This window comes from Rhinoderma darwinii, chromosome 10, assembly GCF_050947455.1.
Source record: "Rhinoderma darwinii isolate aRhiDar2 chromosome 10, aRhiDar2.hap1, whole genome shotgun sequence".
In the NCBI taxonomy this organism is placed as follows: domain Eukaryota; kingdom Metazoa; phylum Chordata; class Amphibia; order Anura; family Rhinodermatidae; genus Rhinoderma; species Rhinoderma darwinii.
In genome coordinates this window covers 26,537,198-26,563,832 of record NC_134696.1, presented here as the reverse complement: position 1 = coordinate 26,563,832, position 26,635 = coordinate 26,537,198, and the positions used below count along the sequence as shown (strand labels likewise).

Below are 26,635 nucleotides of genomic sequence, written 5' to 3'. Positions count from 1 at the left end.
CTCTCCCCCTTCTCCCTGCCCTGCCCCTTCACAAAGCCACTGCCAGTTTGCGTCTCACCCCTGTCCCCCCTCTTTCCATTACCACCCCCTGTAATGGCGGCCCAACGCTTTGACTGTATGGGGCTAGGAAATTTATGATGGTGGCCCTAATCAGAATCATAGTCTGGTCCCCAGTGCTGCAAAGAATGTGCTGCCTACTGTATAGAGAATTGTGCTCAGTCAATTACATTTTCCTAGAAGGCGTCCGGCAACAGCATGAGGCGGTGGACATCCCCTTTAAAGACAATAGTCCAACAATTTTAGTAATCCAGCCCACGGTGTTGCTATTCTTAGCTTGAAAATGTACATTTATATTTGGTATTTAGTAACATGAATTGTTTTTTATATATCCTGTACTCCACATGAGCGTAGCTTTAGACCATGTTCCTCGACAAAGGTTGCAGTGCAACACAATTCCTGCCCACTTTAAACCCCCCAGGGACCAGATTTAAAAGGGAAGAGTACTTTAAAGAAAGATGCAAGATGAATGCTTTTCTTATTTTCATGTGGAAACTGGGGCGAAAGTGTGCACGTGGATTAGGGCTCGTTCACCAGGGATATATGGAACTGTGCAGCGAGGGCTTTATCTCCATGCAGGGGAGACTCAAGACGGATTAGCAGCGTAAGGAGCCGTCACACAGCTGCAGAGCAAAGGAGGTTCAGACTCCAGATTTGCCACATCACAAGCGGAGTTTAAATGACGCAACACACTCAAATTATAGATATGAAATCACATAAAAATAAGTTACAAATTCTGGGAACATATAGTTAAAATTTAGATGCGGATATAGCTCCTATGGGCTGCACAGCTGTTTCCTCCACTGAGCACAACATCAGCGCGGAGTCCTAATCTTCCTGGGCTCGGATGCGTGAAGGTAACTTGGCTCAGTAAATGTTTCCTGGCAAAATCCTTAATCAAATCCCGCATATTAGCTGTAAGTGGTTCTGGAAAGGAACCAGATGGGGTTTTGCTTCTCTCTGGGAAGATCATACTGAATTCAAGGAGTATTAGGAGAATAAAGCTTTCATTGTCGGTCTCTTGCACTAATGAGAACAGCGCACGCATTATTTATAGGAGGAACTTTACTGAAACGCTGTTCTTTTTACACGTAACGTGAGGCTGCCACAGCTCCTACTTAGAAGCAGTTTTGGAACTATGCTCAAGATGATTATACTGTTGTAATGTCAGTGGTTAATCACTAGGGGCACCATATTTTTGGAATTTATTAACCCATTAAATAGGATTTCTCAGCTCTCCTGACAAGTCTGTGTTATTTCACGTGGAATACAACTGTTTACTAACAATTCTGGATCATCTATTCAAAGAACTCTGCATTGTGTGTTTCTTCTATTATTCCCATTGGAAATTTACAAATGCATTTACAACTGGGGGGGGTTACCGTTCTTGTCACTAGCATTTGTCCCTACACAGACTGACATAGTCAGCACTGACTGGACAGTGTCGGTTTGTAGGGACAGGCCCTATTGACAAGGTGAATGGGTAACGTCCAGGTGACAATGGATTAATACATTTCCAGGAGGCATAACAGAGGAGCAACAATTTTTATTTTATGGTGAATGCAATTATTTACCAAAACAGACGTTTTAGATAAGCCGACAGGTCCTCTTTAAAAACCATCTTGGTTCGGCACATCTCAGGAATTTTGCATTATCATCACTTTCTGCAGTATGTTCATCAGGTCTTGTGTGTGTAATATATATATCTACATATATATATATACATATATACACACACACACCTTATAGCAATGCAGAGCTTGTCATTAGGCACGGCTCATTATGATTTTCTATCTGTGGCGTTACATAGGAACAGATGAATATACTGCAGAGAGTAATAAGAATAACGATGCACCCTGAATGAGTAGTTGTTTAAACAGCAGCTATACCTGCTCTTCCAAAAAACTTTGTTTTACCTCAACATGTATTAGAATGTCAACCTGCATTAGACCCAGAGTGTTCCCCGAAAGAACCAGGTTGTCTCTGTACCAAGCAGCGTACAGCAAAGATTTTGCTTCTCTTGCTCTGTAACTGCGCAATTCCCTCAGCAGTGAAATCAGCACAGATGTGGACTGTCATCTCCGAGAGCACAGAGAAACTGCTACATGTTTTGAATGAGACGTGTTGTGCGAAAAAGCTGCGATGCATGATAATGTGCACACAGAAGCTTTACGTTACAATTCAACGACAATGACCCCAAAGGATCAGAGGCTTAAAATAATGCAGCAAAAGCAGGTTAGCTGAGGTAAAGAGATTGTGATTGAAATTAAAAAGACAGGGGAATCTATGCACTCCACAGACCATGAGAAAATTTGGAATATGACCATATACTGTATAAAAGTGGGTCGCTGCAAAGTGTTTTCAGGATTCGAAGGAGCTCAGCTTTTCTTTCTACAAAATACTAATTTATGGTAAGTAACCTTGCTGGGCTCTTTAAGGCCAGTCTTCAAGACACAATAGCTTACAAACGATTAAAAGGAAAGTTCCACCTGAAGGAAGCAACTTTGCAAACGTCTTAATAAAAAAATCTCCAATCATTTGTGTATATAGTTCCTATGCAGACCTATAGGTCTCCACGGTAACAGACTACAAAACAGCTCGTTGATCGGTGCTCAATTGATTCTGTCACAAGAAGCAATGATGGTTATGTGTGGGGACAAGTAATTTTTACTACAATCGCTCCTCCCTATGCATTTTCATCATGTTGGCAACACATCTCCATGATTACACAGATAAATGCGCTGCCGATTAGCGACCATTATATTGGCAGAATAAACCAGCTGATCAGCCCCAAGATATATTATAAAATTAGTGCAGAATGTTGGATTTATTTAGATATTAAGACTATAACTAAAGGCTTTGTCTACTGCAGCAGTTTTTTTTATTGTCCGAATCCATCTAAAATGAAAAATAGATCAACTTTGCAAAAGGTCTTGGTTAAAATTGTACAAAACCTATGCAGACCCCTGTTTCTCCAACAGACTCCGAACTGTGTAGTCTGATACTGCAGTCATACTCCCTTCTATCTGTTGCCCCATGCTTTGCGAGTACACATTTGTTAAGTTAGCCAGAAGTAAAAGATAGATGATTACAAGATTAGACTACACAGAATTTGTTTGTAGTCTGTTACCATGGAGACACAGTCTCCATGGATGCAGTAGACTCGTAATAAAGCATTTTTGCAATAGGTCTTGATTAGAAATGTTCTAATTCTCATTTTCGATGCATTGAGTCAATACAATATTTGCAAAGGTGGGCATATGCTTCAATTTCGTGTGCCTAACATGACTTTATTTTGGTTAACTTTTAAAGGGTTTTCCCAGGACTTAAAATTGTATTGTCTAATCGTAGTATCCTCAGCAAGTGCTGCAGCCCCTTTATTCTGCCACAGATTCCCACACCGCTCAAACATTGATGGTCTACACGAAGGATAGGCCATCAATCTTTTAGTCCTGGAAAACCCCTAAATAAATAAATAAATAAAAATATAATGAACTTAATAAAAGTTGGGGATAATAGAAGTTAATTAATGCTCTGTTGTTTCATGGCTAAGGTTGGGGGCTACAAGTTGACAGTCTTAATCGGTGACAATGGAATTGCTGCTACCACAGAAACAAGACAGGCTGCCATATCACGTGCCGTAATAAGTCACACCCATTTACAGACAACTTTACGGTCACTACATCCGGATGTGTGACACATGTATACATAGCTTAGAAAAAAACATTTCTCATGGCAATAAGAGAAGGCCATGTACAATACAAGGCATTGCACCATGTGGGAACAGGAGATTTATCAAAAAACTGCAACAAAAAAAGTTGTGCTCAAAGCAACCAATCGGGTTGCAGCTTATTTTCCAAAGGGCAAAAAATGAGGCCTGTAATACGATTGGTCTTCTAAGGGTAACACCTTTATTACCCTTGCACTAGTCTTGATAAATCTCTTGTTCTCTAATAACTTTACATATTATTAACCCCCCCCCCTCCTCTAAAAACAGATTGTTTTCATACAATGTCCTGTTCTTGGTCATCCTGATAAGGTTCCTCTGGTTCTTCTCTAGATTTTATCTTGGCATCAGCTGCCTGTAGGAACTGAATAAGAAAAAAAAAATTAGAGATCCAAATAGATTTTTTTAAAAACTGTAAAAGATCATGGTCTGCAGGGAGAGAATACTGCTTGATCAGACCGCATATTATATTACCTAGAAAAAAGCCAAATAGCTCTCAGTCAATGTACCATCTAGACCAGGTCTTATTCTTTAAAAAAAATAAAAATAAGAGTGACACATTGGCCACCATTAGATCCCCTTTTAATGGGGTATTACCCAGAATATGCCATTAATGCCTCATAGGTGCGGGTCCCACCTCTTGGACCCTCAGTTGGGAGAATGGGGGTTGGTGCACCACCTATTCATTGTACCCTATGGAGACAGTGGTGGACAGGAATCAGCAAACGGGTCATCGGACCCCCATTCTCCCAACCAGTGAGGGTTTGTCGGACTAATGTTCTTCTAGGAGATTACTAACAAATCTTTGCACCCATAATCAGTACTTTACCTCACATAACTCCAGATCTACTGCCAGTTTTATAATGCTCCTTACAATGCTGCTCAACCTTTAGACCATCTGTATTCTGCAATGAAGTTCCCTTCATCAGGACAAAGTAGCACAAGACTATAAAATAGATTCCGCATTGCATTACCAAACTTTTCTACTGTAAGTTTACGAATGAAGCCCAATTGTCACATAAACGATCCTCTCATATTGTTACTAGGATTTTTTTCCCCAATTTTCCAGACATTAATACATTCTTGTGACTTCAGCTGAAGGCTTTTATTTGATCTCCATAACCTCTTCACACAGAACAACGTCACTGCTAGAGCAAAAATACGGCTTGAACACCAAATTTACTTTCTTATCTTCTTTCTCTAGGAGCCAGTGATTTAAGTGGCAAGATCATAAAGGAGCAATGTGACTCAGATGCCTATTACATCTCTGCCCGCTGACAGATGTGACTTGAATATTTACTGGATTTTACACGATAACGGATATGACTGTATAGTGAAGGTCAGTACTCCAGTGCAATAGTATAGAAAGGAGGAGTGCAGGGTAAAGACAGGCAAACTGAAGCGACCCATAAATATCAGATTTTAGTTGGTGGATCTCACTGAAACTAGCAGATCCTCTGACAATCTATATAGTGCTGCAGGTCTGGTAAGTCGTAGTAGGTAAATGGTAGTTTTTTTTGGGAGGGGGGGAATTAAACTTGGGAGAGTCCGCTTATTTAGCCACTAACATTTCCGGCATATCAATAAAATTTGCCTTATATGTATATATTTATTGCATTAGTCTATGGGCAGACTTGTTGTCTCCTGAGAAAAGCCAAGCATGGCCACAAGGAACCGAAGAAATGTATGAGTCTTAGCAATCTGTGGGGGCCCCAGAAATACTATTTTTATGGTATACTCCATTAATATGCCATGAATATTAGTGATGGGAAAACCCCTTTATACCAACCGGTATCTAATGTTTATAAGCAGTTAAATTGAGCAAGCGACTTATCACGCCGCAGTTTGCAGTGTAAGAAAAGGACGGACTGGTTGTAGGAGCACCATGGAAGGTCGTATGGTTACCTCTACAGGAGCTCTGCAGGAGAAGCTTCTGGTGGGTTGCATGGTTGCTTCACCAACCGGACCGCCCTGATGCTACATCTCCTACTATCACTTGCAAATTTTGGCACGACATACACCTCTTCTTCTCAATAACCCCTCTGACTTGTCTACCAGCATTTAGACAACCTCTTTTAAAACACCGTTAAATCTAATGTGAGGTTGGGAACCGCCAAATCCCACTGAGTACTGCTGTGTCTCATGCACTGATGGACTAAAGTAATCTAAAAATTGGTTCTTGGATAAAAGTAGAGCTCAGTTAATTTACCATGCATGGACTGTGTTGGTTTGATTTCCCGTCACAGGTGCTTCAGCCATGGGGGGTGAGGACAGAGCGAAAGTGCCTTCGATGAATATATATATATATATATATACACATATATATATATATATACACACACACACTACACACACACATTCAATTGCTAACTGCAATTATGCCTGCGGTTGCATACAGTAGATCGCTGCTGCAGCACTGAGCATAATTGCAGCTGAATAATAGAATACATGTGCATTTCAGGGAAGGGTGATTCACATCTGGTCTTACTAGAACCACAAAACTGCTACTAAAAAAAAAATTCTGGTAGCGAAGGCCCTTTCACAGCAAGTTTTTTATTTTGTTTTTTACACTTTCAGATTTTTTTTAACCCTAAAAATCAGTCATAATTTAACCTGTTTCTACACAGCTACATAATAGTATGTCACCAGTAAAAGTACAATTCCACAAACGGTTCCAAAATGTTTAGGCTCTGTTCACGTCGGAATTTTCATTCTGACACATTTTCATGCATTGGAATTCACGCTGATTCCATCGGTAACCATGATCCCATTGATGTCTCAATGAGGAGAAAAACAAAAACGCGTCACTTATTCCACGGCGTATCCCAGCTGCGAAAACAGCGTCATAAGTCACAAGCAGATTATCCACATTGAATGAGGATAATGTGCATACAAAACCGCCTAAATGCAGTATAAAACCGGATCAGCCTCGGATTTCTATCGACGATTTATCGGCAGATCACACGTTAGATTTTTCCAGTGGAAAAATCCATTGTGTGAAGAAGACCTTACAGAAAAAACGTGGTGTGAAAAGGGTCTAAAGATGGATACAATCCCTTCCAGTGAACTAAAGGAAGGCACTCCATGCACGGACAGCGTCTAGTAGGACTCCACTGGCTGGATCTTACCATCACTTTCTGTCCAGCCTTCTTATACACTGCATTTTTTCCCACTTCTCCTTTCTCCTGAAATTCTGGTCTGTCAATTTCAGCCTCTTCAAATTCGTCCTCACCCTGATTGTTGGGATCTTTGGCTGGATCAGCCGCATCCTCTGAAACCTGCAGGGAAACATGTTTACATATAGAGACGCATGGTGACCACTCGAAATTACAACGGCTGCTTAACAGTACAGACAGACGTAGACAATCCGCATTTCTGAAGCGGTCATTAAAGCACAGAAGATCTATGTTATGAACGCAGTTCAAGGAGATCTACCATCCCCCCTAAATGATGTGTTATTGTAGGTTTACAGATCAAGACAAAAAGGGATTAACAATAGGGGGTGCAACTGTAGCAGGCCCTAAAACTGTCCCCTCTGCCACATAGACACCAGTATACCATGGCACATGACAGATTTTTGCACTTTAGGAGCCATAAGTTACACTTCTGTCAATGATAATGAAGTTCCATCTACTTGTATTTTGACTCTTAAGAAAGGTTCTTGAGCATCAGATTAAAAGGTTGATAAAACGTCCATAGAATAGTTTTAATTTGATCTTTTTGCACAATTTCTGAGCAGTCTCACCCTCCTTGTGCTTTTAGTCAAGGATATCCAAAACCTTCTTTCTCTACATGTTCATTATGGTATCCTACAGGTATACCAATATTGGGCTAGAGCCTAAATCTATTTTATTATGGTAGGACATGGTGGTCAGAAAAGCTTCACGGTACAAAAGAAGGGAATGTTACTTGTCCTATACATAGTAGTACAGAAGTGGCCGTCAGTCAGGAATGAGGGGGGCCTGCTGCATCTATGGGAGATACGGAACTATCTCAGCTGCCCATAGCTTCCCCCAGTCATATCAGCCGATCACCAGGGTTTGTTCAAGAGAAACGGGCCAGTTTGAACAACCCCTTTAAAATCCAACCTATTGAATCTTCATTTTTCCCAATACCCATAGACATTAAAGAGGCCCTGTCAGTAGTCCATATAAGTTGAACTGATTTACTGATCTGAATGTCTTCTTGATTCCAGCCCGATTTTTTTTTTTCTACAATTTAAATGTATTAGTTTCCAAAGTATACATAAAATAGCAACTGTCAGAAAATGATACGATTCCGCAAAGATGAGGGTTACTCACAGGAATTCAAAATAATAAATCTCAATGTATCACTTATATACAACAGTGCGTACATAGCAGAAAACGGATCTGAATGTCTTCCTGATTCCAGCGCATTTTTTCTTCATGGATCTCCCCCATCCCGAGATATGGCCCACTGTTGTGTTGGCTCACTATATTCTAGTTTTGCTGTAGATAGCCAACGGGGTGGAGTTAGCTTTCCTGCCTCTGATGCTGACCAATCATCGCAAGGAAGCTTGAGCGTAGTTCACACCATCTTGTCAAACTACAGCAAATTAGCATATAGGGAGCCAACACAACCGTGGGCCATATCTCTGGAAGTGACAAGGAGATGGCGCTATTCACTAAACCAGTTCAACTTATGGTTCTCTAAAATGGATTTATTGGCAGATCCTGTTGAATTTGGCTGTATATGCTTAGAAAATTGTTCCAAAAGGGAGATTCATTGACGACTAAGACATAGATTTGTCAAATCTTACAGTAATAAGTGGGTGGGACGATCCATACATGGAGACACATTGCAGCAGACTCCAAACAAAAAGGAAAATGTGAGAGTATAAGGCTACATTCACACGAGCGTGACAAATTTAAGTGCGTAACAAACGCGTGTAAAATCTGTCAGTGTGCGTTGCGTTTTGCATCAGTGTGCTTTGCCAGTGGCATCGTTTTTCACGCACTCGCAAGCAGTTTTTTTTTCCAATGCAATTGATGCGTAAAACATGGCTGTCCGTGGTTTTCATGCACCCATTGACTTCAGTGGACGGCTTGGTGTGTGGGAACGCACCAATATAGGACGTGCAGTGAGTTTCATGCAACGGACACTCGCCGTGTGAAAACTCACGCATGTGTGAATTGCCCCATTGAAATCAATAGGGCCGTGTGCTGTGCGTTGATTCACGCTGGTGTGAATGAGCCCTTAGTCTAAATCTCTAGGACGGTCTAAGATGGTGATCTACAGGGATTGACGTGCGCCCTGCTGTGTGCTACAAGTCACATACCAGCTGCATGCAATGAGCTGGGAATTATCAGCGCACAATTGCGGTGACAGAGAAGCGGAGCACAGAATGGTAATGGATTTTTCTTACCAGTGGATCCTGCCCTACGTGCTGCTTCTGAGACTGCAGGGTCTCCTCTCTGTCAATCATCCCGGCGTCTGTGAGAAGGTGATTCAATTATTAATCTATTATTATATTATTTTTTTTGCACCATTGTGAGATGGAGACACGTAGCCCGCACATCACTCATACACCGGAGACAAGACAATAATACAATTAGATATTTTCATAAATCAAACGCTTTAAATCATTTCATATTTAATCCCCAGTGAATATAGACCTTGTCCTCTTCTGTCAAGATCCTTACAATTCCAATCAGCCGGGAAATCTTGGGGACGGGCAATGTGGCTACAATATCAGCACCCACAGAGGTTGCCATACAAGGTTGTTAGAACAGCAAAATGTAGCCTGTAATGCAGCAATACAGGAGAGGTGGATGTATCTCTGCAAAAGGAGTCCTTTCAGAGCCTGAGGAAAGTGGAGTGACCGTTCTTGTAGGAGCTGTAATGGTGGCCAAATTGGTTGTCACCCAACTTTCCCAGAAAGAGAACTATTAAACAGCGGAGTAAAACGCTTACAGATTGAAAGAAGATGACATCACATTTTAAGCCCCACCCAGTTCCGCTTGAGGACGCTCCCAAAACGGCCAAAAAACACAATGACTGCTCTTACAAGCAGTATACCCTGCAATATGGTTTGACATAGAAGTCATTCTAAGAACGTCTTTCTGGAGCCGTGTCTTTAAAAAATTTAGCTGCTGTTCAAAAACCCCACATTTCTGTACCATTACTTCTACATGTGAATGGTTTCAGAAGACTTATCGATAACCATCACTTATAGGGCCGACCAGCCCAAAACAGCGGTATGCAATTCGGAATGAATGTCTCTTTCCATAGAGGGGTGTTCCCATCGTATAAAGTTTTTGCATACCACAAGGCTGATGGGGAGCGGAGAAGGCAAGAACCAAAGTCCCTCTAACTTTCCCACTTCATATCGTTTTTACATCCAACCACTGAGCAGGGAACAGCAACACATCTCCATTCCAGTGAACACTGAACAAAGTCTGTTAAAGGGGTTGTACAGGATTCAAACACATGGCTGCTTTCTAACAAAAACAGCGCCACACCTGTCCCCTGGTAGTTTGTGGTATTGTAGATTAGCTCCATTCACTTAAGGGTATGTTCACACGCAGAGTCAAAGACGTCTCAAAATACGGAGCGGTTTTCAAGAGAAAAAGGCTCCTGATTTTCAGACGTTTTTTGTGCCACTCGCGATTTTCGCTGCGTTTTTTACGGCCATGTTTGGAGCTTTTTTCAATAGAGTCTATGGAAAACGGCTCCAAAAACGTCCCAAGAAGTGTCCTGCACTTCTTTTTCGCGGCCGTTTTTTACATGTAAAAAAACGCAGCGAAAAACGCTCTGTCGGAACAGAACGCCGGTTTCCCATTGAAATCAATGGGTAGATGTTTGGAGGCGTTCTGTTTCCGATTTTTCGGGCGTTTACAGCCCGAAAAACGGCCGAAAATAGGCCGTGTGAACATACCCTAATAGAGCTGAGCTGCAATACCAGATGCAACCCATGGAAAGGTGTGGCACTGTTTCTGGAAGAAGCAGATATGTTTTTCTAATCCTGGACATTCCCTTTAAAGTGTAACTAAACGTTCAACAATCAATGTAGCGGTGTAGGGGCTCAATAGAAAGTCTACGAGCCCGTACTCCGATACATCGGCTTTTTCGGAAAAAGCCGAACAGAAACTAAGCAGCTCACACGAACACTTCTGCCGCTTCATTTTAGCGATTGCTGGAGGTCTCAGTGCTCGGACCCCCAGCAATTAAAACGGATGACCTGTAAGAAGTTTGTTGAATGTTTAGTTACCCTTTAATTCTCCTGGGGGTCCTGGCAGGTGTTACCCCCCCACCAATTATTAAGTGATGGCATATACCAGTGATATTCTCTCTCTTCTATCGGCAGATAAGCCCCTATAATGGCTGTATCTTTGCTCTGGTTCTGGAGGCATAGTTAGCCACAAGTAAAAAAGGAATGGTCGCCATGGCTCTTGCCACCAACTAAAAATGAGATACAAACTAGTTGTTGGGATTTGTCAGCTAGTTTTAAGAAGACAATGGTATACTTTACTAGAAACTCTTTATAAAGCATCTCCACATAGTTATGGTAACATGAATACATTATCACATGTCGCGAGGATATAACTATTTAGATAAGGGAGAAACAACAGATCATTTTTTGAATTTTGCTGAAAAACGCCCAATATGGATCTGAAAGAGATCTACCCCTATCTAGCAGAACACATGAGCCGTCATGGAGCTGATGAATGGAAGACACACAGGGTCGAGGGCACAACTCTGCCCTCTATTGGAACATTGAATGGACATCTGAAAAATGCCCTAAGCCATGTTGGGAAGTCTGGGATCATTTTCAAGGTCCAAACAATTAACCGATGTACCAACTGGGATATGGTGGGAACGATGGAGTTACAATAAACACAAAAAACTTGTCTGATCGAATTCGCAAACCAACTTTTTGTGTTTTCTTTGGTGTAAAGCTGTAGATTTAAAAATAGAAACGATGTTAGTAGACAAATTGGCGTAGAGACTTTTTGCCGCGGGCATAATTTATGGCTATGGGTTGACATTTGGAAGGGTAGGTTAGGGAGCACTCTTTATAGAAGAGCTTTGTGAAGAAGGCTACAAACCCAGCACCCTGCTGAACCTGGCCTAGATTCAGCACATGGCTCGAAAATGTAAAATCCTAAAAGACTAAGTGAAGTTTTAATGAGCGATTATGAGTAGAGATATACTACCCTGGTGTGTGATTTCTCATTAAAAGATGTAAGGAGGTTCCCCACTGTCTGGACCCCTGCCCTGCGTCTGCTCCCTGCGATTACAGTAAATTAACATTTTTGGATTTTGACAACCGGTACGAGTGATCACACAAAGCACTAGATACATGGACAAATCTCACAGATTATTTAGATGGTAATAGTAAAAGTATATGGTATCAAATAAAATGTAAAGAAACTAAACTTTTAAAGGGGAATTTTACTTCTCAACAATATGCCTTAAGGACGTGCAAAAAGCTTTGCCCTCCACAACTTGAAGGGTTTGTCCAGGATTTAAAAAAAAAAAAAAAAGGTTTGGTTTTGTTCCAAGGACACAAGCTTGTAGCATGCGTGGGCACGGAGGCCGGGTTCACTGCATTATTTTTTTGTGTGTATATTTTTCCATTAAAAAGTCAAAAGAGCAGCAGATCTTAATGGGAGGAAGCGGTTTCTATTATCCATGGAAATTCAATATTGAAATACTGTTTTTTCCTCTGCAACTGAATTAAATGGATTGACAAAAGGACATCGGTATCTACTCGTTTATAATATCCGTCCTCAATTAACTCTTAACGATCGACAAATAAAAATAAAACTAATTCATTTTGGTATTTACTTAAATGCGGTCTAAATCACTGTATATATAAAAAGTTCTAAAACTTTTTTTTTTTTATACATCCTTTGTTTAAATTCCTCACCATTTTTAAGATTAGTTTGCGGTCAGTGAACGAGAACAATCTTGTTTACCGGTTTGCTGCCTGTGAATGTAAATACCTAGCTGAGAAGTGAATAGAATTGTATCCAGTCTAGGCAATTGCTCTGTGGGCTAAAGTGTACATTTACATGAGGCTTTTTTCCCTGCGTTTTTTTACATAAATGGCGAGGTTTGGCCACAATTACGAAAATATTGGCAAAAAAAAAAAAAAAAGACTCTAAACTCCAGACTAATACATTGTAGGAATCTAGATTTCTGCAGTTGCTTCTGATGTATTTTGGTACATTGAAATGTCTGGGACCCGCACCTATTTTTAGAATAGGGCCCCTTTCCCCGTCCTACCTTTTCCCGCTGTCCTCCGGTAACCAAGTTACGAGGTGGCCGGGACTACAGAAACAGCTGAGCTTCCTGGACTACTAAGTTTCCATAACTCCCATTTACTCATATGGAAGTTACGGAAACCGCGTAGCCCAGCAAGCTCAGCTGCTTCTGTACTCCCGGCCACCTCGCATCTCAATGGCCGGAGCCCAGCAACTAATGCTTGCAGCCATAATACATTTACGGGTATGAGTCGTCCTTAGCTGTGAAGAGCTTTGAGCACTTTACGTCCTCAGTCTAATGAGATTTACGATGAGAAGTGAAATTCCCTTTTCAATAATTCTTGTGGCAATTTTAAACAATCAAACTTAAGAACATTTATGTCACTTCTGTTTCATCCTTGTGTGGTAAGCACTTACCCATCTCCGGCTCATCTTCTGCCATTTTGTGGTAGCCTTGTTGTGGTAGCCCATGTTCCCTGTTCCCAGGTGGAATATCGACATTTAATTTTGTAGGAGCATTACCGACACGTTTTTTTTTTTCTACCTCCGTTATCCGGGCATTCACTTTGTCAACTATGTCTTGCCAACTGCAGAATTCAAACAAAAGCAAGATAAAAACAAAACATATACACATTAACGTTAAAGAGTTATTCCCAACTGAAGCCAAATAATTTTTTCCCCCCAATATCTTTAATATACCTAAAAAAATAAGTTTAATCGTGTAATTCATTAATTTTTACTCTTTGTATAAGGGTATGTGCACACGATGACTGCAATTACGTCTGAAATTACAGAGCTGTTTTCAGGAGAAAACAACTCCTGAATTTCAGACGTAATTGCATGTACTCGCGTTTTGCGGGACGTCTTTTACGGACGTAATTTGGAGCGGTTCTTCATTGGATTCAATGAAAAACGGCTCCAATTACGTCCCAAGAAGTCCTGCAATTTTGACGAGGCTGCCATTTTACGCGCCGTCTTTTGACAGCGATGCCTAAAATGACAGGTCGTCGGCACAGTACATCGTAAAGCCCATTGAAAGTAATGGGCAGATGTTTGCCGACGTATTGGAGACGGTTTTTCAGACGTAATTTGAGGTGTAAAACGCCTCCATTACATCTGAAAATAGCTCGTGTGAACCCAGCCTCAGTGTCAACTTTTTCTAAGCAGCGATGTCCTCTCCTCTCCTCTTCACTAAATGTTGACGTGACATGCTTGATGTCAATCAAGGAGTGCTGCCTTCTCCGTGCGCCCGCCCACTGCTGCTAGATAATGGAGCACTAGCAGCATCGGGAGTAAAGCTGGCTGACCGATCGTCTCAATCAGGCATGGTAAGCCTGATTGAGACGATCCTTCCTAGTCTTCACCGCAACCTTTATTTTTCCTTCTCCCGGTTTTACTCACATGTGCAAAAGCCCTAATAAGGACTGACCAGATAAAAGGGCTAGTTTCTTGTGATACAATGCCCCAGGGCTACTAATCTGAATACAGCTGGTGAGAGGTGACCGGGCGCTACCACGCATGTGCCGTCAGGAACGTTCACAATAACATGGCCATCCTCTCTAAGAGGAGAGTAAATTAGTGCACAACCGTGGCCACCACTAAAGGAACTCAGCGGTAGCCGCATCCCCAGGCAACAAGCGATATACAAAAGAAGGGCAGTCAGTGAGATGGAGGTTTTATATCTCATAAAATATGCAATTTCTACAAAACCGCATAACTTTGACTGGGAATACCCCTTTTTAAGTAAAAGGAAGTTTTTAAATTACAATATTTTTTTTTAAATGTATCTGGTATAAAAATAAAAAAAAATTGACACTTTATTTTTCTTCTATTGATTTTGAGCGAGCTATACGTAGTTATCTGTCTAAGGGCATAGTGCACGATAGAGGGATTCATTTTGTTTTTTTATACCTTATGTCATGCATTGCTCCTTCAGGCGATGCACTAGGTATAACAGTATTTCTGAAGTGTTCCTATAAGTATCACAGGCTTAAAACGGCTATGTAAACCTTTGAAAAGGGATTTTTTTTAACATCTTTTTCATAAAAAGTTTAAATCAGTGTGATGGGTGCAACTTTATAATTCGTTTTGATTAAAAATTATTTTTACTTTTCGTGATACAGCTGCTTTGTATTCTCTATACAGAGCAGCTGTATCGTTCACTAAATCCTGTTCCGTCGAGTCCATGGGATTGACCGATTCAGTGTCAGCAGGTCCTGCGCTTCTGACACGCAGGATCCACCTGTAATCTATCACATCTAAATTCACAATTTAGATGTGATAGATTACAGGTGGATCCTGCATGTCAGACATGCAGGACTCGCTGACCCGTCAGTCCCACTGATCTGATGGATACAGGACTCAGCGCAAGATACAGCTGCTCTGTATACAGGATACAGAGCAACTGTATTTCAAAAAGTAAAGAATATTTAATAAAATCCAATTAAAGTTTCACCATCACAATAATTAAAAAAACAACAACAAAAAAACAACATTTCAATGGTTTACATAGCCTTTAAAGAAGCACTCCCAAGCTTTTTTTTTTTTTTTTTTCCCCCTCTATTATTATATAGTACAGTGCATGCATCGGTCACACTTTCTTTCATTGTGTAACTGCCCCCATATTGTTCTGTGTCCAGCACCATGTGACCGCAATCAGACTCACTAAACTGTTCTTGAAGTAATGGCCAGACTGGAATCCAGTTTGAGTGAACGTCTGACAGATCTGAACTAGTGTGATGTCACTCAGAGACCGCTCCCCTCCTGTGCCCCGCCCCCGTGCCCATGTAACTAATGTCACACACCCCCTGTAGATAGCGCCACACACACACACACACACACACACACACACACACACACACCCTACCCTGTAGATAGCATTCTCCCCTCCTGTAGTTACCGCCATTAGTTCTTTCTATGCGAGCGGAATCCCCAGCCAGAGCGTTGCCGATGCTCTGGCTGGGGATTCTGATCCGAGAGGGAGCCCCTGACGTCCCTGTCCATATATGGACAGGGACGTCAGGGGCTCCTCCAGGAAAGGTATACCCAGAGCTTCGACTATGCTCTGGCTGGAGATTCCGCTCCTATAGGGAACCCGAATGGCAGTAACTACAGGAGGGGGACGGACGGACTATTTTCACAGGGTATGGCACTAACTACATGGGCACTGTGGCAGTACACAGGCACTTTCTACAGAGGACACTTACTGTTTTTTGGCAGGGATTGATGGGCTTCCCTGTCATGTAGGACTTGCAGTCACCACCCTGGAAGAACGGGAGGAGGAACTCTGCTAGTCACGCCTCTAACAGTCTCTCCTTTGTATGAGGCATTATGGGAGTTGTAGTAAGGAGAGACTTGCGTGGAGACGCATGTTTCACGCTGCAGCAGCCATATCCGGACCAGAGGGAAGGAGAAAATAACAAAGATGGCGGCGGAGCAGTAAGAATGGCGAGATGAAATTTCGATTGCTAGCGATACATAACAAAAGGCTGTAACATTACAATACTTCGGGTAAGATGACGGGCAGCTTTAGCAAAAAAATAAAAAAAAGCTTGAGAGTGCTTCTTTAATGGTTCATGTTTTAATACAATGTGCATGAAAAGCAGAATTGATTTACAATGAAGAAACAAGAGAGTGTGAAGTCCAGTGTAATGAATTCCGCGGTTTACTTACAGTATCATTCATGATTGGATAACTGCCCATGTTTAGTTTCGAGGGTGCATGGCGCCTTATTGAGTATTCGGTGAATTCTATTATCTCTTCGTGTCTCTTCTAGCTAGGGCAGCTTGGGGAATTTAGTGGATTTGGCCAAGTTACCGCCAAACATTGTAACAAAATAAGTGTTATTAATTTATTGCGGTGTTCACAATTGCTGCATGTAAACCTTGGCTTGTTATTACAGGTCTCATTGATAAACACTGCAAGAATACTGAAGCATTTCCCTAGATGTCTCCAGAGACCTAGAACATACTCTGTTTACATGGACTACACCATGGGTGGCATACCCATGGCACACATAAGTATTTCCCTGGCACACGCAACATCGGGTGGTGTGGAGGGGAGCCAGAGCGCGACTGTACTGACTGCTCTTTTGTAACAGTGGTTACGTTCTACCTCTCGGGGACAGCAGCCATCAAGGTATACTTTCATTATCACAGTTATGGGAATCACTGTATTTTGGGGTCCTCTTGCTGTCACTAGGGTTTGGTGGCCAGCACTGTATTTAGGGATCCTCCTGTGGTCACTAATAAGGGTCAGAAAAAGCAATTTACCTCACTTTGCGGTAGATCTGTATTCTCAGTCTGGTTGGGAATACAGATGATAATCGAATTTCCCCAAAAAGTTTTTGCAAATTTAAGTAAACTCGGACAAAAACTTCACCACCCCTCAACAGCACAAATTGCATCAACTCTGATTATATCTATTAAGGTAGCCATATATTATAGATAAAATTCACCAAAGACCGCTATTTTATCTAATCTGTATAGGGGGGCAACCTAACAGTCCCCAGATAGCAGATGTCGGGAGAAAGAAGGATCGGCATGTAAAAATGTAACACGCCCCATCCCTTGATCTCCACTTTGAAATAAATGCTTTGCTACAGGAAGTGTTTATCGTCAAGTCGGCAGAGGTAGCGTTTGACAGCACGAGACTTTCTAACGGCATGCACGGCATTAGCAGGAACTTGTCTGAACATGGAGAACCCCTTCTAAGGCCCTAACTAATATAATTTTAGTTCATCTGCAATTTAATAAAAATACATGTTCAATTCATGCTTTTTCTTTTTTTTTATAGCTGTAAAGAAAAAAAAAAAACCACATAACACAAACCACTTAAATTCTCCAGAACAATTCAGTGCCAAGCAGGATGCCAGGGACAGGCAATTTTATAACACAAAAGCATAAAAGCCATCAATCACAAACAGTGAAAGGGCTTGAAGTAAAGAGGAGACAGTGTTTATCAGTGAAGTATAGGATGTCGCCTCTGCTCTGTCTTATTTTCTGGCCATTAAAGGACAGATACTGGCCAAGAAAAGACTACGTTAAAGCAGCCATTAACCTCTACAAAGTGCAGACGTCTGACGTACCATAAAGGCTTGTACAGCAGAGATCCACAGTGTTTTACTGGTTACAAGAGAAATGCACTACTGACTACTGCTAGAGACTGGCTTTACAGGAGTCTGAACATGCCTAACACCCTAGGTCCCTTCCATTAAAGGGGTTGTCCAGTCATAAGAAATTGTTGGCCTATGCTCAGGAAAGGTCAGCAATATCTAATCGGTTGGGGTCCGACTACTGGCTCAACCACCGATCAGCTGTTTTGAAGGGGCCACGGAGCTTGTGCGAGTGCTGCATCCCCTTGATTACTTGCACTGTTCATACTGTGAATCGCCAACACACTTGTAATGGCAGTTCACAGTATTACAGCTTTTAGCTGTAGGAGAAGGCTGTAATATGAACCGCTGCTACAATTATATCAGCGATTCATGGTACGAGCAGTTAAGGAATGAAGGGGAAGCAGCGCTCGCACGAGCGTCGTGGCTCCTTCAGAATAGCTGATTGGCGGGGGTGCCGAGAGTCAGACCCCCACCGATCAGATATTGATGGCCTATCCAGAGGCTAGGCCATCAATTTCTTATGACTGGACAACCCCTTTAATGGGCTATTCCCAACTTAGACATCTATGGCATAGGCACGGGATATGTTGGAAATGTCTGATAGACAATGTATAGCTAGCCCTTTAAAGAGGCTCTGTCACCACATTATAAGTGGCCTATATTGTACATAATGTGATCGGCGCTGTAATGTAGATTACAGCAGTGTTTTTGATTTAGAAAAACAATAACTTTTGACGGAGTTAAGACACATTTTAGCTTTATGCTAATTAGTTTCTTAATGGACAACTGGGCGTGTTTTACTTTTTGACCAAGTGGGCGTTGTGGAGAGAAGTGTATGACGCTGACCAATCAGCGTCATACACTTCTCTCCATTCATTTACACAGCACATAGTGTTATAGCTATATCGCTACCTGCAGCCACATAAACACACTATAACGTTACTCAAGTGTCCTGACAGTGAATATACATTACCTCCAGCCAAGACGTCTATTCAGAATCCTGACACTTCTGTAGCGTCTGTCTGATATTTACAGCAAGGCAAGCGTAATCTCGTTTTAAATGACAAGTTACATCGTAATCTCGCGAGATTACGCTTGCCTAGCTGTAAATATCAGGCAGACGCTACAGAAGTGTCAGGATTCTGAATAGACATCACGTCCTGGCTGGAGGTAATGTATATTCACTGTCAGGACACTTGAGTAACGTTATAGTGTGTTTCTGTGGCTGCACATAGCGATGTAATAAGATCACTATATGCTCTGTAAATGAATGGGGAGAAGTGTATGACGCTGATTGGTTACTGATTGGTCAGCGTCATACACTTCTCTCCACAACGCCCACTTGGTCAAAAAGTAAAACACGCCCAGTTGTCCATTAAGAAACTCATTAGCATAAAGCTAATATAGGTCATAACTCCGTCAAAAAAAGATTGTTTTTCTAAACAAAAAACACTGTTGTAATCTACATTACAGCGCCGATCACATCATGTACAATATAGGCCACTTATAATGGGGTGACAGAGCCTCTTTAAGCTCTCGCTAACATTAACATAACTTTCAATATTATAAGATGACGTCAAAGGGGTTAAATAAAGTCAAATTATATATTAAATCACTGTTATTTGCTTTTCTGAAAGACGTTTTCTATGCGGTTTGTAGTCACAATATATTAGCAATACCATTAATTAAGGAGGGGAAAAAAAAAATCTAATGTCCTAAGCACCTCAATTATAAGGCCCGCTGCTATGTCAACAACAAAAATAAAAAAAAATACTCCATTAGGGTTTTTGGCACAAATTTCCAATCACAGAAGTGAAGTGCCAAGACTCGCTGTAATAAGTCCGCAGGGGGAAAGATGTTACCTCCGGATTTGTTCAGTAGGCATAATTAAAGATACAACGCATTTGTGTCTCAAACAGAAAGGAATTATACTCTTAGTTACTGGGAGTTAAGAAACGTACCGACAACATGCTCAGGCAGCATACACTGGCATAAAGACCACTTTAAATTATAGGAAAACAGAATCCGGGCTTGGAACAGTTCAGCAAAGTCTTAGAACATTTAAAGGGATTATTGGTTTGGACAATCCCACCTTTTTGTTATCCTCAAATGATAAGATGATCACAGGGTGTCTCACTGCTTGGATCCCTACTGATCAATGGTAATTGGTGGAGGAACCTGGCAGCAAGTGTTCAATTTCCCTGCAGTGCCATCACAGGAGAAATGAAGAATTACACATTTACATTAAGTGATCCATTTATAACATGGATGTTTGGGGTCCTTCAAAAGGGGAGCAAGAGAGAGAGAGAGATGCTCTTGGTAGTAGCTTTCTGTTTTGGCTAATAGATGATAATTTGCTGGAAATCTTCAGTAAAACTTAATCTATTGTATGTGGTAACACATAGGAGTATTCCATAAAAATTAACTTGGAAGAGATTATTGTCTCACCACAGATATTGGTGGCATATTACTAGTACATGCCACCAGTCGTCTGACCACTGTAACCCACCCCCCCCATCCCCCTCTGATTGGCAGAACGGAGTGGCTCCGGTGCTAGGAAAGAGCAGGAGTAGAGCCAACAGGAGATGAACTGGCACAGCGCTTTTCTAGTGCCACTACCACTTTGTACTAGAGATTGTTCTTGTGATAGGCCAAAAACCCCTTTACATAATTCCACCGATATGTAAGAGTAAATAAAAATGTATAAAACATACACACCTAAATGACTTTTACATACTCATGACACATAGGACCATGACGTAATGCAGAAAGGTAGTTGAACACTATAATATATATATATATATACACACACCCGTACATACACGCACGCACGCACGCGCGTCCTTCTCAATGAATTAGAATATCATCAAAAAGTTAGTTTATTGCAGTAATTAAATTAAAAAATTTAAACTCATTGTATAGATTCATTACACACAGAGTGATCTATTTCCAGCATTTTTTTCTTTTAATGTTCACGATTATGCGAACAGATCATAAAAACCCAAAATTTAGTGTCTCAGAAAATTACAATATTAAATAAGTCCAATTTCAAAAATGATTTTAATACCAAAATGTTGTCCTACTGAAATGTACAGTATCTGCCCTCAATACTTGGTCGGGCTCCTTTTGCATGAATTACTGCATCAATGCGGCGTGGCATGGAGGCGATCAGCCTGTGGCACTGCTGAGGTGTGATCAATGCTGCGTGGCATGGGGGCGATCAGCCTGTGGCACTGCTGAGGTGTTATCAATGTGGCGTGGCGTGGCATGGAGGTGATCAGCCTGTGGCACTGCTGAGGTGTGATCAATGCTGCGTGGCATGGAGGCGATCAGCCTGTGGCACTGCTGAGGTGTTATGGAAGCCCAGGTTGCTTTGATATCGGCCTTCAGCTCCTCTGCATTGTTGGGTCTGGTGTCTCATCTTCCACTTGACAATATTACATAGATTCTCTACGGGGTTTAGGTCAGACAAGTTTGCTGGCCAGTCAAGCGCAGTGATACTGTGGTTATTACACCAGGTATTGGTACTTTTGGCGGTGTGGGCAGGTGCCAAGTCCTGCTGGAAAATGAAATCAGAATCTCCATAAAGCTTGTCCGCAGAGGGAAGCATGAAGTGCTGGGAAATGTCCTGGTAGATGCTGCTTTGACTCAAGACGTGATATAACACAGTGGACCAACACCAGCAGATGACGTGGCCCCCAAACCATCACTGACTGTGGAAACTTCACACTGGACCACAAGCAACTTGGATTGACGCCTCTCCACTCTTCCTCCAGACTCTGGGACCTTGATTTCCAAATGAAATGCAAAATTTAGTTTCATCTAAAAACAGGACATTGGACACTGAGCAGCAGACCCGTCCTTTTTCTCCTTAGCCCAGGTGAGACGCTTCTGACGTTGTCTCTGAGTCATGAGTGGCTTTACCCAAGGAATGTGACAGTTTTCTCCCATGTCCTGGATACGTCTGTGTGTGGTGGCTCTTGAAGAACGGACTCCAACCGAAGTCCACTCCTTGTGAATCTAACCCAGATTCTTAAATGGCCTTTTCTTGACAATCCTTTCAAGGCTGCGGTTATCCCTGTTGCTTGTGCACCTTTTTAATACCACACTTTTTCTTTCCTCTCAACTCTCCATTAATCTGCTGGGATACAGCACTCTGTGAACAGCTTCTTTAGCAATGTCCTTTTGTGGCTTACTCTCCTTGATGAGGGTGTCCATGACAGTCTTCTGGACAACTTTCAAGTCGGCAGCCTTCCCCATGATTGTGTAGCTACTGAACCGGACTGTTGGGCCATTAAAAGGCTTAGGAAACCTTTGCAGGTGTTTTGTGTTGATTAGCTGATAGGGGTGTCACACCATGAGACGACAATCTTCAACTTTTACCCAATATTCAAATTTTCTGAGAGACTAAATGTTGGGTTTTCATTAACGCTTAGCCATAATCAACATTAAAAGAAAAAAAATATGCTGAAAATAGATCACCCTGTGTGTAATGAATCTATAGAATATAGGAGATTCACTTTTTGAATTGAATTACTGAAATAAATTATCTTTTCGATGATATTCCAACCGAGATGATCATTGAGAAGGACTAGTATATATATATATATATATATATATATATATGCATGCACACACACATATACTCCTATACATACACAGTCTTTATTACACTCCAGAGCAGCATTCACAATTCTGCTGGTTGTTATTGGAAACAGTCAACAAAGCCTGACGGCAGACACACCACTAACGGCTTAAATGCTAGGACTACCTTTTTCAACCAAATTTTTGTTATTGTACCGATGCCTCTAAAATACAAACTAATCAACTTTTCAATAGCTTTTAAGTAAAAAAATGCTCTTTGGTTCAGTTTCTACAGTTCTTATGCAAATCTATGTGTCTCCATCGGACCAGACAAACAAAACCCTGTATAGTGTGATCCTGCAGTTATACTTCCTTCCATTGGTCCTCTGCTTAGCGTATGGGGGAGTATGACTGCCGGATCAGAAAAGACATGGCCTGTTGACTGTTACCATGGAGAAGCATAGGTTTTCAATGGAGCTGTAGAAACCAAAATGAGAATAAAAAAAATTCTATTGCAAAGTTGCTTCATTTTATATTTTAGATGCATTGGAACAATACAAAGTGTTTTGTTGTGAAAGTGGTCATAGCCCTCTCGTCAGACAAACACATTTGTCCGATTTAGTCTTGGTCACTAATTGATTTAGTCGTTATCGCAGCATTTAAAAAGAGCCTGAGAATGTCCACGTTACGCCAATCTTAAATTTTTACATTTAAGCAGATTATCAAAATTCTTTGTATTATTGAATGTAGAATGAAAGGAATTCTACGGTTGAACGCTGGATTATTCTCAGCTATGGACCCCGGCTGCCATGTTTTGCTTATGATATTCCACCTGAAACCAAATAATTTTTGCCTGGATTAGCGCTCTAGCATCGGATAACTAAGACACAGCTGGAAAACCGGAATTCGATTCAGTCTGATAGAACTTCACACTGATAAATCCCCTTTTCTTCCTGATCGGGGTCACTGCAATAAGGATAAAGGATTAGAGGCAGAATGAAAAACCACAGCACTCAACCACGCACCTGTGAATTGCCACTTTTTCATTGGCCACTAGAGCATTCACGGTGGGTGTCTCTCTATCCACAACTTCCGGGAGGTCATGACCAACTTCATTCTGCAGCTCTTGGTCACGTGGGATCACACCCTGATCCTGATGAAATACAAGCCTTTAGTTAATTTGTTGTGTTTTGCTTTTTTTTATTTTTTTCAATGTATCTGTAGGTCACCAGACTCAGGTGTGCGGCAGCCACCGCTGTATCCATGAGGGGGAAGATTGTGTCATGAAGGACACTCTACTACATTTGCACAAGACTTCACGTTCGCCCTAGTTATAGAGTGGTGGAATGCCATTATAATGACCGGAGTCAAGAAAAGTAGAGACTAGTCCAGGGGTCAGCAACCTTCATCACTCCAGCCGTTGTTAAACTACAACTCCCATCATGCCCTTACAGCAAAAGGCTTTATTATTCCAGCCAAAAGCGGTCTGGGCATGCTGGGAATTGTAGTATTACAATAGCTAAAGTGCCAAAGTTTGCTGACCCCTGGTCTAGTCTGTTCCATCTTTGGGTTATGGTAAAAATCTGATCATTTAAAAGCAGCGCCAGATTATTACTCGAATACTTGCTTTCCTGGAGTTTTGGAGATATGAAAATAAATTTTGTGTTTTGGAGTACTTGTGTTTTCCTCAATTCCTTACTCTGCTGAACCGCTCGCTTGTGGATGTAAACAAAGTGAACTAACGGCATTGAGGAGTATAATCTGATAACCGGGTACATTGTGTATTCAATCTAGCTGATACTAGTCAACATTCAAGTTAATCTGCTTCATATAGACCAGCGTTCCCCAACCTGTGGCTCTCCAGATGTTGCAAAACTGAAACTCCCATCATGCCCTGACAGTCGCAAGCTGTTAGGGCATGATGGGAGTTGTAGTTTGGCAACAGCTGGAGAGCCACAGGTTAGGAAACACTGATATGGACCTAGCTTGAAGCTGTATTAACCCCTTCCCCCTGCTTGTATTCTGGGCCCTAATGACCAAGCAATTTGTATAGTTTTTCCATCGTCACTTTCGAAGAGCTATAACTTTTTTATTTTTGCGTCGACATAGCTGTATAAGGTCTTGTTTTTTGCGGGACAAGTGGTATTTTTTAATAGCACCATTTTGGGGTACATATTTATTGATTAACTTGATCTACGCCGTTTATCGTGTGGTATAAATAACACAATAACTTTATTCAACGGGTTGTTACGATTGCAACGATACCAAATTTGTATAGATTTTGTATGTTTTACTAATTACACAGTGAAAACACTTTTTTTTCAAAATATTTGTTTTTGGGTCTCCATATTTGAAGAGCCATAACTTTTTTATTGTTCCGCCGCTGCAGCTGTATGAGGGCTTTTTGTGTCGGACGACTTGTAGTTTTTATCAGTACCATTTTGGAGTAGATGCGACTTTTTGATCACTTTTTAATCAAATTTTATTTGTTAGGTTTCACAGATAACAGCACTTTTTCCATAGTTTATTAATTTTTTTACGGCGTTCACCGTGCAGGTTAAGTAATGTAATAGCTTTATAGTCGGGCTTGTTACGGACGTGGCGATACCAAATATGCGTAACTTTTTTACTTTATTTTGGTTTTTTAGTCGTAAAGCAGTTTGTAAGGTGAAAAAGTGGGTTTTTAATTATTTTTTTTATTAACTTTATTAAACTTTTTTTGTACTTTTTTACTAGTCCCACTAGGGGACTTTAATATGCGATCCTCCGATCTCTATTATAGTACACTGCAATACTTTTGTATTGCAGTGTATTACTGCCTGTCCGTTTAAAACGGACAGGCATCTGCTAAGACATGCCTCTGGCATAGCCTAGCAGGCATTCACTACAGGCAGACCTGGGCGCCTTTATTAGGCCCCCGGCTGCCATCGGAAACACAGACACTCGGCGATCTTATTGCCGGGTGCCGGTGGGATGAGAGGGAGCTCCCTCCCTCTCTCCAAAACCACTCAGATACGGCGCTCGTATTTGAGCGCCGCTTCTGAGGGGTTAAACGGGTGAGATTGATACTTATATCAATCTCACCGGTTCGAGCAGGGACGCTCCCAGCCCTCAGCTACCTCTGGTAGCAGAAAGCAGGGACATTTAACGGCTCCCTGCTCTGCTTATTTATTCTGATGCAGCGCCGTGAAAAGGCGGATCGACGGTCATTAAGGGGTTAAAGATGGATTCCGGTGGAGATCCTTTTCTACTGAAACTTTTTGGCCAGTTGACACTTTCAAATAGGAAGGGGGAATATTAGCCCCAAGAGACGTCTTGAACTTTGGCCATAAGCCCATTTATCTGAATTATAAACAAATGGAAGCTGGAGATATAACGTTTCGAAAACTGAAGGTAAATGGTTTTGGGTGCCAAGGACACAACGATGAGGACTATCAGCAGAGAATACAATACATCTGTACCTCTCGGTGAGCCTGGAGACTGTTAACGGTCCTGGTAAATCTTGAAACATGGCTGTCATTCTGTGGTGCTGGCCACAGTGGTGCTGGATGTACTGGGGGACTTTGAAGTGATAAGTTCTCTTGTCCTCCAGGTTGACCATGTAATAACCTCTTCCCATGTCCTCTTGGAACATCTTCTGCATTCCTCTCATTTCTCTGTAAGGTCTGAGGCACCTGTGGGTTATGTTCTTTGTAGTCCTAAGGAGGAGAGGGAGTCAGATGGCCAAATGTCATGAAAGACGCTACAGAAAAGCTCCACACATCCAATCCACACAGCTGTCAACGCCTCCAGCCTAATGCACACAAGACTTTCTAGGACATATAACAGACCTGACTTCTCAGCTTCAAGCTAAGCTGAAAAAACTGCAGTTTAGCCCATAAAATATTAAAACCATAAAAGACAAAAAAAAAAAAGAGCCAC

General features: G+C 41.6%; 1 protein-coding gene across 3 annotated transcripts in view; it reads right to left on the bottom strand.

The window, feature by feature from the left end:
• LOC142661899 (uncharacterized) overlaps positions 1–26,635 on the bottom strand; it is a 92,987-nt gene that overhangs the window by 4,032 nt on the left and 62,320 nt on the right. For 2 of the 3 annotated variants that reach the window (XM_075839600.1, XM_075839601.1), the window contains 6 exons: positions 26,176–26,412; positions 23,740–23,867; positions 13,432–13,601; positions 9,171–9,238; positions 6,913–7,062; positions 4,068–4,148 (listed from right to left, as the gene is read on the bottom strand). In XM_075839600.1, the coding sequence (XP_075695715.1) occupies positions 4,068–4,148; positions 6,913–7,062; positions 9,171–9,238; positions 13,432–13,601; positions 23,740–23,867; positions 26,176–26,412 (834 nt within the window). The remainder of the gene's footprint in view (positions 1–4,067; positions 4,149–6,912; positions 7,063–9,170; positions 9,239–13,431; positions 13,602–23,739; positions 23,868–26,175; positions 26,413–26,635) is intronic. The other variant, XM_075839602.1, reaches the window with a different exon arrangement.